General features: G+C 45.0%; 1 protein-coding gene across 5 annotated transcripts in view; it reads right to left on the bottom strand.

Annotated features, from left to right (window-relative positions):
- Positions 1-4,379: 4,379 nt before the first annotated feature.
- Positions 4,380-17,390, bottom strand: part of pald1a (phosphatase domain containing paladin 1a) — a 60,681-nt gene continuing 47,670 nt past the window's right edge. For all 5 annotated transcript variants that reach the window (XM_008288840.1, XM_008288838.1, XM_008288839.1 and 2 more), the window contains exon 20: positions 4,380-6,322. In XM_008288840.1, the coding sequence (XP_008287062.1) occupies positions 6,173-6,322 (150 nt within the window). In that variant the 3' untranslated portion in view covers positions 4,380-6,172. The remainder of the gene's footprint in view (positions 6,323-17,390) is intronic.

Below are 17,390 nucleotides of genomic sequence, written 5' to 3'. Positions count from 1 at the left end.
TTTGGAGTTTTTTTTGTTTTTTTTCATGTGTGTCCAAAAGCCAGGATGACATTCCACAATATAGCATAGTATTCAATTAGAAGCCTTGTTTTTTCCCTTCTGAAATGAATAGCTCCACTCACAGTCTGTGGTTACGTCCACACACCAGAACAATTTTCTACTACAGAACACTCTGTCCTTTACGACAGTAGTGTAAAAGTAAAACTTCTAGTGTACTCTAGTCTCAAACTATGCTCAGCTCTCGAGTAACAATAAGGCTCAGATATCCACATGAGAGCGCCCGTCCTTCTCAGAAATGTCATTTGTCCAACACTTGAAAACATGCTTCAAAACAAAATGTGCTCAAAACCTGAGTTTAATCTGCTGAATACAGCCGATCGAGCTGCAAAAAAAACCCAAAAAGAGCTTCTTCCAGTGTGTTTCCAGCAACAGGGAGACGTTACAGTACCGAGTGTGGAGCCGTGGATGCCTTAGTGTGTGCTGTAATGTGGTCTAGCCATGCCAGCGTGCTGAGAAAATATGTGACTTTTCATCTCTGAGATGCAGCGAGATGCAAAGCAGCTGCTAGTCTGCCCGGCAGCTTGAGGGAAGAGGAGCGTCTGCAGAGTGTGTGGATGGAGGGGTCCGGGACCCAACGGTTCAGAACCAGCAGATAAAACAGACGAGTTTCACTTGAGAGAAGTGGGATTAGTCTGGGAGGGTTTCTTCTGTACCAACAGAACTTCTATATTTATCCCAGTATTTGTGTCAAATGTTTTCTGGTGCTGTTTGGTTCTTCGACTGGTTTTAATTTAGTCGTAGTGGAAACTTAAAGGAGCAATTCAACACTTTCCTTTTCTTGCTGAGCGTTAGATGTGAGACCGGTCCTGTAAATTCAAGAGTAAAAACATCCCTTGTGCCAGTTTTTGAACCAGAAGCTTCTCCTAATCTCTGACTACAGGACGGCAGAATTTGTGGATGCCTTAGAAAACCCTCACAAATCACTGCGTTCTATGAGGTTACAGCACAAAAGTGATTTGGGTTTAGAGAAAAATCAGGGTTTGGGTTGAAGTAAATTAAAAACACTCGCTCAAGTTTAACCAACAATTACCGCCAGGCTTTTTGATTTTTAAGGCGGTTTGAAACAGAAAACAAACAGCTGAGAAAGTCTGATGTTCTGCTGACCTGTCCATCACCCCGACCTCCTCCCTCTATGACGTCGTCCAACACTCTGCTTTTTCTCTTGTCATCGTCCCTACAAATTACTAGAATGCTTTGTCATTTAAAACATAAACACGGTGTTCTTCTTGTCGTACCTGATGAGTCTCGTCTTGTCCCGACGTCGACCAGCAGACGCTCCGAGAAATCCTTGTTTCCACTCCTGATGCTAAGCCGAGCAGAAACATGAGAGTAAAGTGCAGATCTTCTTGTCACGCTCTCAGCAGGAAAACAAAAAGCATATTTCTCAAAATGACAAACTATTCATTAGGCGGTAAATCAACATCCAGTCAGAGGCAGCTCCATCAGTGTCTTTGAAGGGAAACGATGCCTCTGACCTTCTGATTACTACACATTTATATTCATAGTTGTTCCTCTGCTGTACAAACTTTTCTTTGGGTATTTGGAGAACTTCACAAATCTGAGGAGCGCTACAGATTCAAGCGGTGATTCTGTGTTTATGGTCCCACTGGTTTGTAGGTTTGCACAACACAAGAAAGTCAAAGTGAATTCTTAAGTCTGTCTGAACAAGTTCACGAGGGAACGCTCAAGTGAAGCCTCTAGATTCAGTCTGATTAACTGGTTTATTGCACTGATGATTAAAACACCAGAACAATTCATTTTTTATCACCATCGCTGTCCACACGACTAAGACCGAGGAGCAGCTTCAGGAGTTAAACGAGAGGCGTTCGGTATAAATGAATCTTGAACGTGAACTCTTGATATCGACCGAGTCAGTGGGTTTGGGTGAAGCTGGTGTGCAGCGTTTGTGAAGGCCAGCTTTGTGCACTGAGCTTTAAACTAAACTACAAGCCATGATTTATGGTTTCCTCCTCTATTTGGACGGTTCTACAGTGTTTAGGCTGCTTTTATGTTCTTCTTAAGCTTCACAAACATGATTTATTTGAAGCCACCAGAAGTTACCCAATGAACTTCTAGAAAATATCAAGCGGCGAGGAAGTCGTTTGTCATCTTCAATCGTCTCGCAGCGCTATTCTTTTATTTATTTGTCAAAATGTTATGCGTTGTTTGGTTCTTTCCCTCATAAAATGTCCCCAGAAGTGCTGAAACCTTCCAGAAGGGAAACATGTGGGGTGGTGTAGACGATGCTGCCACAAGGCTCATGAATATAACAAACAGCTCCGTGCCACAGATTAATGAAGCATCTACCTGAAGTCTATTAGTTTGAGCTTTGATGCCACTATTACCTTGTTGAAACAAGAACATACAACAAGCTGCAACTCTTAAAACTCCTCACACACATCTCCAATATGTCAGATGATCACCACAGCCTGAAGCCCAAGACCAGTGTCACCCAGAAAGAAATGTGAACCACGGTCGCAGTCTCTCCCCGTTACCGAGTCCTGGTGTTGAATCATGACCAGAAGAAAAGTGATTTAGCAGAAAATGATTTGGCTGACGTGTTTTTCATGACCTTCATCAGTTCAGCCTTGAATCCAAGTTGGTGCCAGATTTGAAGGTGCTGAGGTGCGATCAAATTAACGAGAGTGAAAGACAGGCGCTCAGAAGATGGACAATCCAACAAACAGAACTCCTCCGTTGAACCCAACAGTGCCTTAATGTCAATGGGACACGGGGACATTTAAAAGCCCTCTGTCAATCCAGCGAGTATTTTTTCATCCTGCCAGCTGAGACTTTTCATTACGCTGCTCAGTGGGGTGTGTAATCAGGGATTGTGTATTATCGCTCATGGGAAATGAGGGCCTGGACGCATATTTGCCAGTGCAGATTTAAAGATTCCTTCACAGGTCTTAACCAACTTGTTGTTATTGATCAAATCCCCGAGAGAGCCCAGAGCGCCGTCGGGTTTCTGAGGTGTTTGTAATGCTGCCTTAATACAACACAGGGACAATGAGAGGAGGACGGCGGTGCACCCATGCACCCCGTACGACAGCGCCGAGCCTCCCGTCCCGAGCAGCTCTCTCATCTGCAGCGCGGAAGCTTTTCACATGAAGTTCATTACATCCCCTCTCAGCGCTCACCTCTCAATGCCGCTCTTTGTCCGCCGTAATCTCTGGATCCTTCAGAACCACTAGCTTGAGTTTCACATTGGGGAGTATCTCAATGAGTTTGGAAAGGATTTCAAAGGCGAGGGGCCGCTATATCATCCAAGCATGGTCCTCATGTCCTGGGCTTATCTTGACCCGGAGTCAAGTTGGCCGCATGCTGCAACTGAATAGCCCCCTTCTCCACATCCGCATGTTGTTTTAACCGATTTGTCCCTGTTGGTAAAGAAGAAACTCAGAAACAGACGCAGTAAAAGCATTTATCTCGCATGTACGCCATCAAAGACGGGACGGGACGGGACGGGACGGGGGGATAAATGAGCTCATAAAGTCGAGATGATGCAAAAAGGAAGCGAGTGCAACAAACTATAAAGGAAGCGTTTCAATCTGGACCACTTGGTTTCCATTTACAATAATCCAGGATAGGCTGTGGTGTGATAAAATCCTAACAACTTCCGTACTCCCAAAGATAAGCCTGCTATGCACTTACAAGACGGGAAGTGATCTGGGATATCAGCCTTTCAAAGCAGGCCAGCGAAGCCAAGTGAGCTTCACTGATGTGCCGGCCGGTGGCTTTTAATCCTCACACAGCCCTCCATTCTTGAGAGAGTGACCATATTTTTTTTTTTTTTTAATTAAGACCTTACCTGTCCACATCAAAAGGCAACTCAGATTAGTCTTTTGATCTGCCTAAGCTCTTTATTACTGTGTATGGAATATGTTAAGATTTCAGCCCAACAATGAATCATCTGTTTTGTGTAAATGTATGCTGCTCGATGCTCATAACCTGCTCTGCTCTCCCCGAGGTTGGCACTGGCACAAGACAAAGAGGCCGTGCGGATATACGAGAGGGTTCTTAGCGGTGCGTATCTGGAGCAAAAAAGATGATGCCGAGATAAGGAGGAGGGGGGAAAAAGAAAAGGAAGCCGAGGAGGGAAGAGACAATCATTTGGCTCCATCGCAGAATCGGAAACTTCAATAAAAAAAGAAAAAAAAAAAAAAACAGGCACGGAGGAGAGTTGTGTGCAAAATATCTCTGGTCAGAAAATCCTCCCACACACTAAATCCAAATCCTTGACACAGATGGATCAGTTTTATTTCTCTCCCTATAAAAAAACAACAACAGGGAAATGATACCAAAAGCAGACGAGGCAGTTAAATCTATTTGAATTATTTATTTTAGCCTCCAAAAAATGAAAATAACAGTGAATAACAGATAACAACGTTGCCTCCGTGAAGAGAGCCGGTTTTAAAATAAAAAACAAAACATTAAATTAAGAGCATAGCTAAGACATTAGGGTGTTATTACAACCAGGCACGTGTATGTGCTCCTATTAAGATTGATTCTAGCATCAAAATGTCTGCTTCAGTATCATCCTCATCACCACTTTCTGCTCATTCGGTCTCTATCAGCTCTGCAGTCTGCAAACGTTTCAGACAGGAAGGAGCGAAGAGAAGCGAGAGGCGTTTGGAGGATTTTCTTCTGGCTTATCTTTCTGGTTTTTAAGGCAGGATTCGTAGTTAAAGCACATTTCGAGTTACTTTGCAACTAAACGCGTATTAGCAAATCAAAGAGTAACAAACGATACTCAAAGTGTTAGGACTCAAAAGAAATACTGTACAGTTAAAGTTATACGACCAATGCAGGAACGCTTAACGGTAATTGGCATGTGCTCAGCGAAGACACCGGTCTAATCGCTGCTCTGTGTGGATGGCCATTATAACTCATTGTTCTGAAGGCAGCCATTGTTTCGTTCCACCGACACGAGCTGCAGTTATGTAGGAGGGCAGATTTAACCCTCCTCAATTGATACCAAGTGACTTTTTTTAATTATCCAACCGACTTCTTGCAATCCCGACTGTTTCCATCCATAAATTTTACAGTCAGACGTATAATTCCTTGTGACGTTACAGACATTGCAACCGTTTAGTGGCAGGGGGTCGCAAGGTCTGTGTGAGAGAGAGAGATAAAAAAAAAAAAAGGGAAACTCCACAGATTTTATACATCAAAGTCTGTTTACGGTTCTCGTATAGAGCCGCTGCCTCTGGAGACGGCGGCTCATCTCCGTTTAAAGCTCGAGGCTAGATCGGCCGCCGCTCGCGTCGCGCAACCGAGTCTCCACCTGAACTGGTGCTAATGCAGGTTCTGACGATGTGTAGGATGAAAGACGGGACGACGTTTCACCACATCACACAACGTGAAGTGGTGTTAGCATTTCAGGGCAATTTAAGCAAAAAAAAAAAGACACATGAACAGCTTCAAAGTAAACCTAACATAAAAATTCCTTACATGTTAGTACCTGACACGTGTAATTAAATGTAAAAAGCAACTGCTGCAGCAAAAAACAAACTCAACAGCATCTTGTGCGAGCCTCCTCTCAAAGTCATCCACATTTAAATAACGACAGCTTTCATTATGTACACCGGGACTCTTCTCGAGACAATGCCGCCGATCAACACCTGGAAGAAAAGGTCAGGGCACCAGGACAGAAACATCAGGGCAGACAACAGCTAACAGTTGTGACATGCAACCAAAATTGGTGGCTGACAACACAGTGGAATTTGACTTCTTTGCTCCACAACAACGTTTAGCTCCCGTCTGGTTCCAGCAGAAGCTTCAGAAGGCGGTCACAAGTGAGGACATTTGTTTTCTGTTAACCGAGATGTGTGCATATTAGTACACTGACAGTTCTTACATCTACCACTGACTGGAAAAAAAAAAAAAAAAGGCACAAATATCTAATACAGGAGCAACATTTTGCTAAGAACTAAACAGCGAGGAAGTATGAACCTTGCCAGTGAGACTTAAAGAAAACAACAAACAGCTGCAGCACAAACAGCAGATGATGTGAAGATAATACATGATACAGGGTAAATATGTCGAAGGCGTAACGATGTGACTGTAAATGTCTGTCGTTCTGTTTTGGTGCGTTCACAGTGATCCTCTCTCAGATGAACTCCCCTCGGAAAGGAAGTGACTGAATGTTGTGCTGTTGCCAGCGGCAGCGCAGTCTGGCCAGTGGCGTGTCCCTCGGGTTTTCAAACTCGGAGAAGCCCAGCTGGTTGAGGATGTCATAAACTCCGGCTCTGGCAGCCACCTAGCACAGAAACACACAGCATGTTAGAGGACAGGGGGCACAGGCAGCCAGGCTGTTTTTAAAATGTTTTTATTATTTGTTCATCGTGACCACACAAACACTTGAACCGCTGCTTTTTCGGACTTGAACCGTGTTACGTGACGGTTTCCTGCGTGTGCAGCTGTTGCAGAGGAACAATAGGCGTCCACCGCGGGTTTGGAAACAACGGGAAGTGGCCGAAGAAGAATTCAAACCTGACACTAAAGCAAAAATATCAAAACCACAGCGTAAAAAAACCAAAAGGCTCCATTTCAAGCACAGTCACTGAAATAAAAAGTTTGACCTACAAACAAAAAGGTACCACTTAGCCTGAGAAACCCGATGAAGAACTACCCCGATGACGTCATCAGGGTTACTTTATGCTTGGAGACTTGTGTTCCTAACCTGGGACGTGGACTTTGGAAGACAGAGACGTTCACCAGGCAGGGACGGTCTGATAGAAGCTGGTATTCAGGTGCATGTTGGCTATTTAAAGGTCCCATGTTGTGCAACTTCTGAGCAAATAAGTCTCACATGTCGCCCGGACGTGTCTTTCAGTTTTCAGCCTAGAATGCTGCAGAGACGCCTCATTTCAGTGTTAGCCTGTTGTTAGCGCTGCTCTAAACGGGCTGCTTTAGTTGAGTATCGTCCAGCCTCCTTCAGGAAGAAGACTCTCTCTGCGTCTGACAACACGGCGGCTGATACAGATGGAAATGTGAGAATGTGAGACCAGGACTTTTCTAAGCTTCTGTCATTTTTACGAAACATCACCAAAGTCACAGTAAACTTGCTGTTTTCAGACAACATTGCAGTTTTAAAATCTGCTGATTAACATGACATCCTAATGGGATAGAAACACGGCAGAAGTCAGTACATTCATAACTCAACAGTTTCTAACAACCATAAAACACAACAGAAATGGATTTTCACCATCGAGGACCTTCAAAGCTAAAAGCCAGGAGACATCAGACTCTACTCCTTTGATTCGGATGATTCTTTTTTTAATCCATGACTTGAAAGTCGCAGCGTTTTTTGGGCGTGCTCTACGTGGTCAAGCCAGCGTCTTGCAGGTTAGCTCGCTGCTATCGGCGTATGAATGAGCCGGCGCCACTACCTCGAGAAGCCCGACAAGACAGAGGAAGCATCGGCAGTCTTTTATCCTCCACTTGTAAAAGTTAGACATCCAATGCAGCTCTTAGATTGTTAAAAAACAGCTTACGCAGCAGTAAACAGCTGATCTGGAGCAGAGGAAACAGACGGAGTGCAGGAAGACTCTCTACAGGCAGCTGACTCCAACAAAACGTGACGTTTCTAAGCTTTTCCAGCCTGCAGTTCATTTACTGGCTGTTTACCGCGGCTCCATACAAACATGACAACATGATCCACACTGGGATGAATCAGAATGTGGATAATGCTGCGTGTGCACAGGTGTGATGTCAACAGACAGACAGACGAACGGATTAACAAACTGGAAAGTAATGCCTCTGGTGTCAGCTGCAACCAGCACAGAGGCAAAGCAAACATCATCCAATGAGCACGGTCAGACGACAGACATTAATACTGCTGTGGATCAGGTCTGATAGCTACACGGGTACGAAGAACCTGATTATAAACCAGGATAAGACATTATCAGTGCTGCAAGACACTAAAAGCAGATGTCGTCTATGAATAAATTGTAAATTGAAATACTGCAGTAAAATAATCAGACTCCCTTATGGGCGGGAGTAGACGTCCTGCCTGGTCACCAACATGTTCAGAGACGAGTGAGTCACTTTGCTTTGGATGAAGGTGTACATGAACGGTGTCCATCTAGAGACGTATTCACTCATCAGCTGCAACGTTAAAACAACGTACAGGTGATCATCTCCTCACAACGTTGCGTTCTTCTGGGGAATGTGGATGCTACTTTGACATCTAACACTGGCAACAGCGCTGCCAGACAGACCTCCACCAACGGGGCAACGCCCTCGGTCAACCTGCTCCAAGAAGGCTCGAGGAACACGACCAAGAGCCCAAGCTGTTTGCTGCGAGGTGGCCTGCAAACTCTCATATCTCAGTTTAATCAAGCAGTCGCGGAATGCACCAAGAGCGATCCATGGAGGTCCCACCCCCCACAACCCGACATCCCACTGCCAGACCCCACAGGAGACCCCCAGAGGTCCCACGTCCATGCCCACACAACACCAAGCAGGTGGTTTTAATGCCTTGGCTGGTTTCTTTGTGCGCTATTTATTGGAGTGGAAGTTCCAAGTGCTGCACTATTATTATATAATTCTTCCTGAGATGCAGTAATGGAACAAGCCTGGGAGCAGCATCATGGAAACAGTATATGTTCTTCATTCTTTTTCTGTCTCGGAGTCATTACTGAACGGGGGCAGAGAGGGAAGACTTCCCTCGAGAGCGCTCGGTGTTCGTGTTAAGCTGCAGGTCACGCTGACTCACGGTCTGCTGCGGCTGTCAAACATCCCAGGACTTATGGGAAACACCACGGGCAACCAGAAACATCTGTCCATAAAGCTGAACAACACAAACAAATACCAACAAAGCCAGCAGACACCGACGACCTGGCAGCAACCTGAAGGAGTGCCACAGCTCGCCCGCTTTACTCTGCATGTTCAACTACCAGAGCGTAAAAAAGACGATCAAGGAAGGAAAATCCTATTAAAAGACTGTCAAATTTATTTATTTCTGTTGACCTATAAATTGATTTTCACAGCACAGCCACTTAAAAAGGTTTCAGTCAGGGGCATTCAGAGTTATCTCTTGCATATTACGCACCCTCAAGCTGGAATCGATGCAGGACTGAACCGTCGGCTAAACTGTTAGGACCCCAGACAGCGTTTAACGGATGACTCAGTGGAGGTGAGACGCTCTGCCAACTTAACCTCTCCCTCGTCTCCTCAGGCAGTCGAGCAGCCTGAGAAATTCTAGAGAGATCCGGAGCGACGTCCAATCGAAGGAATGCTTAAACACTGAGGGCATCGTTTGTGGGCTCAAACTTTCATACGGCGCAAAAAGAAATGAAGAATATGTTCGCGGTCGCACTCTTGAGGCTGTGAGGTAATCCTGTAAGTGCTGCTCGAGATGCTTTTGAAAATGTGCTGTCAGGTTAAATGCTGAGGAAGACATACTGGAACAATGAACAGGAATAATGGCATGAAGATATCCCTTTCACTAACAATGATTATAGCTTAGCGGGCCAGCTTTGTGCAGAAGTAAACACAGGCACCGCAGAGTGTGGTCTGGATTATCTACTTGCTGACCATGTAAAATCAAATCTCACAAAAGATATCGAGTAACGTTAAAACTCTGCTTTGTGCAGTCGACCCCGGCTCAAACTTAAGAGCCTCTGCTTGGGGCTGAGTTGTCTTCTCCTGTCTTATCGTACATTTTAAATAAAACACTGATGTACCTCTGAGTACATGCGTGCTGTGTCTGGTGTGTTCCCGGACGGCCCCGCTGCTGCACAAGCTTCCTGGTGGGAACAAATGACTGAGAACAGCTGAACCATTAGTCAGTGGATGTGAACTCCCGGGATAGGCTCTGGATTTGTGCTGTTAACCAGGGTAACCTGACTCATCCACTCCACAGCCCGGCTGTCTAAACAGAGGGATGTGTGAAAAATCTGAAAAGAGTGAAGAGTTGTGCTGGAGGGGCCCACAAGAGGATGCTGGGGGCCGAGATGGAGAGCCGACCGCATGCAGTCTCAGAGCGGGCGGCGCTGACGTCCTGTTACCTTCGTTTTTCTCGATCGAAGAAAAAACACTCCACAAAAAGAGAGTGTTTTTTAGTATCCAGTATCGATTAAGTGCCGCTGGGCTCCCTGGCGGTGGACGCAGTCAGGATGGATCGCAGCAGCAGCTACAGCAGAATGGATTTTAGAAACACTGCAAGAAAGCAGCAGAACTTCCAAAGAAAGTTCACTTCTTTTTAATCCACTTATATGTTAAGTATATACCAAACATAGCTGTTAATCCAGAGCTGGAAGCATTACCTCCTTCCTAAATATGACCACTTTGTAGCTCCGTCCAGTAAAAACAAAACATTTAGATTTAAAGCACTGCATGTTTTTAGCATTAAAACCATCTGCATTAACCGTGAATGTGCTGCAGGAAGGATTCTGACCCGCTCGTACGGATGTTTTGATGCATTCTGTTTGGTATTCCATTAAACCCATCGTGAATTTTTCTCGCCGCCACCAACCACATGCACGCGAAGCTTTTTTTTTTAGCAGATGAGTCAGCCGAGTGTGGAAAAGTTATCTTACAGTCTCCATAAAAACCAAACTAATCCATGTTAGCAGCTGTGCTCGGCTGTAACTGGTGCTGGTGGACGTCGCCTGATATCACGACCACATTTGATCGTCATATTTATGTTGGTTGACAATTAACGATTATTTCTTACATCAAAACTGGCTTGACTATTGGAAGCAACCTGAGGATTAGCATCTTTACTACTTTACTTTACTTTTGTTAAACACTTTTATTGTTTTGGTTCTTTTCACTGCAAAATCTATAATCCAGTCCTCTACTGTCTGAAATGTATGAAACAGTGTTTTCATGTCACATTTGCAGGTTCAGACCCCGGCAGGATTGTTTCATGTCTAAAATAAATCAATGAAACACTGCACACCTTTGCATTTGCAGACAAAGGTGGTTATAAGTTTAAACCGGAGCATCTGGGGGAGCATTAGCATTAACGCCTGCTGCGTCAACATTTATATTCTGTCATGTTTACTGAAGCTAACATGAGCCTACGTGACCAACACAGTTTGTATTTCTGCACCACTTATTCCTCGTCATCTCTGGAAACACGCTGAGTTACCCCGACACCCAACAGTCATCCTCACATGCACAATTTAACAGGAAAGACTTGGAGGGTTGCTATACTTCCATTTCCTCAAAACAAGCTCAAAAACAAATAAAAACAGATCCGATCTTTGCAGGCAAGTCACAGCATCGTGCTCCCTCGGTTGCACTCTTCTGAGAAAAACAGTCTTGAAGCCGTGTGATGACAAGCCTTCTGGGTGACAGTAAGCAGAGCTGCTGGAGAGATGTTTTTCATGCTGCGTCGAAGAGATAACAAACGTCAATACTCATTAGGTGGCTGGAGCGGTGGGGGAGGGCAGGACAGCGAGGAGGCGCTGGTCTTTCCCACAGTCGGCTATCTCAAAGGCAGCGCATACCAGGCCGGTGCAGGGGGACAGGGAGGCCTCTGTGCCACACATCAAAACAGCTGGAGTGACTGATAGGGTACCTCTGCTGCAGGCATCCGTGGTATGCACTGTACACAAGTCCTGCCATTGTGTAAAGGCCCGCGTTTTGGATTAGCAAACATGGATTTCGATTCCAATAACTCCTCTGATGTTTCTGCTCTGATCTCATTACACGGCCACGAGGCAGCATCGCCTAATGACGCTAAAGACAATATTTGTCCAGCGTGCTCACAATGCGGCAGCAGGCTCCATTAACTCAAAATCATTTCTGAATATAAGCAGCAAAGCGAAACGTTTTATGCAGTTTAGGTGTTCGCATTCGTGGTGGAGAGATAAAAGTGTTTACGGAGGCATCGGATTGGTTCCAAACCTGCTCTGCAGCACGACAACAACACACACCAACAAAGAGTCATAAAGGAATATCTTAAGAGACCTGAAACAGATGGTTTGACCCCCACAGAGCCTTGATCCCAACATGATCGAGTCAGACTGGAACTACATGAAGAAGCAGCAGCAGCCTACCACAGAACGACTCCGGCAACTCCCCAAGACACCTGGAAGAACCTGCTTGCTAATTATCCTTAAAAACTTTGTACCAAGAAGAACTGGTGATGTTCAGGGCATTAAAAAAAAGTTGTATGTGATGAAGCAGTTGGTGTTTTTGATGCTGCAGTAAAACAAAACTGAATAAATGCTTCTGTTTGCACACAATCCAAGAGCAGCATGAGGGCCAAATATATCAGAGGCTCCATATCAGCTGGACAGGCTGCTGCCCGGTATGATTGGGAACACGGCGCTCCTGCTTTTACCGACTGTAAAGATCAAACAAGTGCACACACGTACACACACATGCATGAAGCCGATGTAGGGTGCAGGACAGACTGTGCTGCTCAGGGCTGACAGGTTGTGTAACCGCGGCTTCGAAAGCATGATCAGGGAAGGCGATGACCCCCGACCGCTGCCTCTGGCATCGGTTTGTCATTACCGATCCTGCCACGGTCACTGGGGATAGGCTAATGATTGTACCCTAGGGTTGGTTTGGTCAGATTGGTTGGGCCACTGCCAGATTCTGCTGCAACTGGGCCAGTAAAGACACCACAGCACTGATGGTTGTGGTAGAGCCATGTACCAGGTACGGTATGTCACTTGTAAAATGTCCTGTACGTCCCGCACAGTATGTACTGCTTCTGAGAGATTACGTTTTTCAATTAACAGAGGACAGAGCAAAACAAGGCGTTTGGCTTTTTCCAACACAGCTGTTGTCCTTTCTGTAAGACTCTCGAAGATGACACCTCATCCAAACCTTTATACCAAACAGAATGGTTACCGAGGCAACCACCTCCCCTCATGGAGTCCGACTGGTTCAAATCATTACGTGTAACCTTTTGTACCTACAGAGTGACAAAAGGACAGGCTTGGAGGATGGGATTCAGTTTACGATAATGGTACGTTAGGAGACCTGTCTTTGTGCTCTATAGGAGGTGTCTGAGCCGTGTGCTTCCCCGCAGATTATCTGTCAGTCAAGCAATGACTGGTGCTGTGACAGACGTCACACACAGACTTTCTTCAAGTTTACCTCAAACTAAGTCCTTAAATCCAATTTAATTTAAATAAAACAAAAAACAAAGCTAAAGAACAGAACAGAATAAATCCCGTTTCTCTGCAATATGTGCTTTGATCAGTCGACAACAGACCAACAGCGTTAAAACCCCTGACAGGCAAAGTGAACAACTCTGATTATGTTTTACTTTTCAAAGAGTTGGATTTGTTAGGCAGCAAGCGAACAGTCAATCAGCTCTTGACATTAATGAGCTGTAAGCAGGAGAAATGGGCAAACGTAAGAATCTGATTGGGTCAGAGCGTCTCCAGAATGGCAGGTCTTCATGATCTGTAGTGGTTCGTACCAACCAACCAAAAGGGGTCCAAGGAAGGACAACAAAGAGGCGACAGAGTCAGAGGCACCAAAGGCTGACAGGCATCCACGGTGAACTGATGTGCACTGAAAGCAAAGGTCCGATACCACAGAAGAGCTTCTGGCTAGCATAGAAAGGTGGTGATCATCTATAAAGGGGACAGTGACTGTCCAAAGTGGACTATGGAGCAATGGAAGAAGGTGGCCTGGTCTGTTGAATCCTGTTTTGTTTCACATCACTTGGACAGCTGGGTGTGCTGCTTCTGTGGGGGAAAGATGGCAGCAGGATGCAATACGGGAAGAAGGCAGGTTGGTGGAGGCTGGGAGACGTTGGTATCCACGTTACTGTGACACGAATTTAAACACTGTCGTTGTGGACATTGCGGGAATGGTTTGAGCAACACGACAAAGAGCTCAAGACGCTCACTGCACCTCCACACGTCCCTGATTCCAATCTGATCGAGCATCTGTTGGCTGCACAATAAAAACAAACCACGGAGGCCCAACCAGGACTTAAAGGATCTGCTGCTAACGTCCTGGTGCCTGATACCACGGGGAGCTTTCACAGGTCTTATGAAACTCAGGCCTCAATGGATCAAAGCGGTTTTTGGCGGCACAAGGGGGGGCTTCACAATATTAGAAGGGTGATTTTAAGTGATCGGTGTAATGTTGACAGCGTGTTCCTGTCTGATGATTCACGCAGTGAAACAACAACATCACTGGTCTGGATTCAAACGCTGCCTGACATCGCGTCTGACAGCAGAGCGAGACGGGGAGGTGAGACGAAACACTGCAAATGTATGCAGCAGGAAAAGAAGCAGAGAGAACAGAGCCAGGAAAAGAAATAACTTACTGACGAAACTGTGTGAAAAAGCTTCACCTCAGCTTGACTTTGGTTTTGTTCAGGCGAAGACAGCGAACTGTCACGATGATTATGCTGTCAGGTGTCCAGACATCAAGGAAATGAGATTCCTAATGCCATCAAACAGGAAGCTCAAGCCATGGGCAGGATAATAATGTGATTTTTGATTAGTTCTTCACGGGAGTTTCAGTGTGCAGTGACCGAGCACCTCCAGCAGGTCTTTGGTGCATTAACACGACATTCTGTGGCGGCTGATGGAGATGCAGTCTCCTGAGGTGACACCAGCTACGACCGGGATGTGACCTCTGACAAACAACAACCCAGGACTTTCACATTAGGAGTCCTCCGTTTAAATGTTAATGGAAAACACGCCAGGAAGTGTTGAGTAGGAAAACAAGACACAACTAAGAATTGATTGGTTGGAGGAAAACAATTAATGCTGCGACGTACACATCATGTGGAATTCAACTCGTAAACTGTTGCTGCACCGCTAACGTTCCTGCTACCTGACCTTTGCTTGTTTGTGCTGCTTGCAGTTTCAGAATGGATGCTCTAAAGACTCTGGTGAATGCAGGCAGGCTTAAAATAGCCCCAGCATTCAGTCCGGTCCACTGCAGTGAATTTGTCATTTGATATATTGTGGTGTCATCCGAAAAAGGCTCTCAATTCAGGTGATGAACGGCTGCAATACCCCGGCCTGGCTACCTATTTCCCTACAGACCTTCCCAACGGCCAGCGGGTGAGAGTTGACTGCACTGGCACATCTAAGAGGACATGCTGGATTAATTTCTGTCCTGCCGCTCAGACATGGCCCCAGGTGTTCCTGGAGATGTGGGAGCATTGCCAGGAACTGTGTGCCGAAAGTGCATCATCAGACATGTATGAGGTGCCAAAAAGGCCAGTGTGCCAATAACCTGCAGCGACGGGAAATTGAACAGACTGAACCTTGTTATCATTAGTTATGTTAAGAACTCGCTTTAACCCTGTGAACTCCGAAACTGTCTGGCGGGTTTCAAAGGCATGTTGTCTTTAAAAATAAAAAAAATAAAAACCTGCCACAGATACACCATTTATCTGAACCAGAAACTATAGAAACGGAAAGAATCCTCAGATTTGTACCTTCCTGATGCTCTGTGATGGTCCCCATCCTTGGAAATGTTATGATACGATAATTTATCAAAATTACTTCATTCTACATTAATTATCTAGAAATTTGGCAAAAATACAGATTATTTACCCCAAACAGATTATGTTAAAACAATAAAACAGACAACTGGATCTTTTTTGTTGCTGTCACACGGAAAAAATACAGACTGGTCCGCTGAAGTCGGCTAAACTTCAGGCAGTAATCGAGGAAATTCAATCTATGTTTTTTATGATTTATGGCATTTTAACAGCATCATACAGCAGAAAAGATAGTTTTAGTTAGTTTAGGTAATTAGTTTTGTCTGCTTCTCGCCTCTATCGAGGTGATGGACTTAATACAGCAGTGAAAAATGAACGCTCGAGGTTGGGAGGGCTGATAGAAGAGCTAATGACGCTGAAAAGGTATTCAGAAATCTCGCTTAAAGTAGAGAAGCGCTGAGTAATTTGCTGTTTCTAATGAAGGTCTTTTGAGGTGCTGTGGTAAATAGCAGAACTAAAAAATAAAGTTAAATAAGCTGCACAAATTGTATTAAAAAAACATGTTTATTGATGAAAAAGAAGAAGAAGAAGAAGAAGAAGAAGAAGGAGGGATGTAACGGGGGAGGTTTGGCTTTTCAGCAGCTGGAAGTGGATGACTCATGACTTAAAGGGCAGAACGAGCGCAATTCAGCGCCGAATGCAAAATTGCTTACTTATCAAAAAGCAATTTCTGGAGGACAGTGGAGTGTATAGTTTGTGTACAGCCGGTGCTCCTATAGGAGGCTGCGCGAGGAAGAAATGTCACGTTTGAAACGAGGGCTGCTCGCGTGTTACGGGCTCAAACCAAACAGAAGAGACTCACGTGCAAGGATGCTGTGAAAAATAAAAAGCTCTAATCGTGTACGACAATCTATCAAATGATAATGTGAACATAAGAGGACAGATGTGAGTTGCTCAGCCACCTTTAAGGGGTTTATGGTTTTGTACGAAGAACAAAAGAAAGAACACCATAAGGTTACCTATACGATAAAACCCAGACGTTCTGATGCGACGTTCCTGTGATTGGACGTTCTTCTGCAGCAGAATGTGGATGTGGGCCTTTGTGCGCGCCTCTATTTTCTCATGGCATAACTGGCCCATTAGAGTCACCCTGATGCACCACATATATTTGCTACTCATAACAGGAAGAATATGCCCCGATTGACCGTGCATATTTCTGTGACAATTGTTTTCACAGCGATTGTTCCAGTCTATTTTGGAATTCTGCGTTTTGTCTTTGGAGTTTAATCCACCTCAATAAGGACAAAGAAGGAAGAGATTTTCATTCAGCGATTTTCAAACAATCCAGGCCCCTTGGGCGTGTTTCTCCAGACCGTCTGCTCGCGAATAAGAATTTAAAAAAAAAAAAAGGCTGTGAAGTTGCAGGCTGAAGTCAAAACATGAAAAAAACAAAGCTTGTTTTATTTGCCTGTAGCGTGAGTTGTAAACCCTCAGACACGTTGACATTTCATACATAAAGAACGTAATTATTCAGCCTGAGGAGGGAACTTGTTGTAATGCCGTCGCTGATGTATGTTCTGTGGTGGGAATCTGCTTCTTCTAATTCGAAAAATCTAATTAAAGAGGATTTTCAAAGCTTAGCGTGAAGCTGGGATCAAAACAACACACCTGTAATTTAAACCAAATGCTGTAGATGTAAATGAAACCATATGATGCAAATCCACCGTATTTAATTACACCTTAAATTCCCTCTTGCGGGCTGCAGCATGAGGAGATGGTAGAGAAACGTGTTGCTGTCAGCCAGCCAGCCCGCTCACTTTGTCTGATATCACCGTGCGACTTGAACATATTGCGACATACATTTTAATTGCGGTGTGTGTCGATGTGTGTGTGTGTGTGCGTGTGGGGTACCACTTACAGACTACTCATTTGTTTG

Source organism: Stegastes partitus, unplaced genomic scaffold, assembly GCF_000690725.1.
Source record: "Stegastes partitus isolate 25-593 unplaced genomic scaffold, Stegastes_partitus-1.0.2 Scaffold576, whole genome shotgun sequence".
Taxonomy (NCBI): Eukaryota; Metazoa; Chordata; class Actinopteri; family Pomacentridae; genus Stegastes; species Stegastes partitus.
This window is presented reverse-complemented; position numbering and strand designations above follow the sequence as displayed.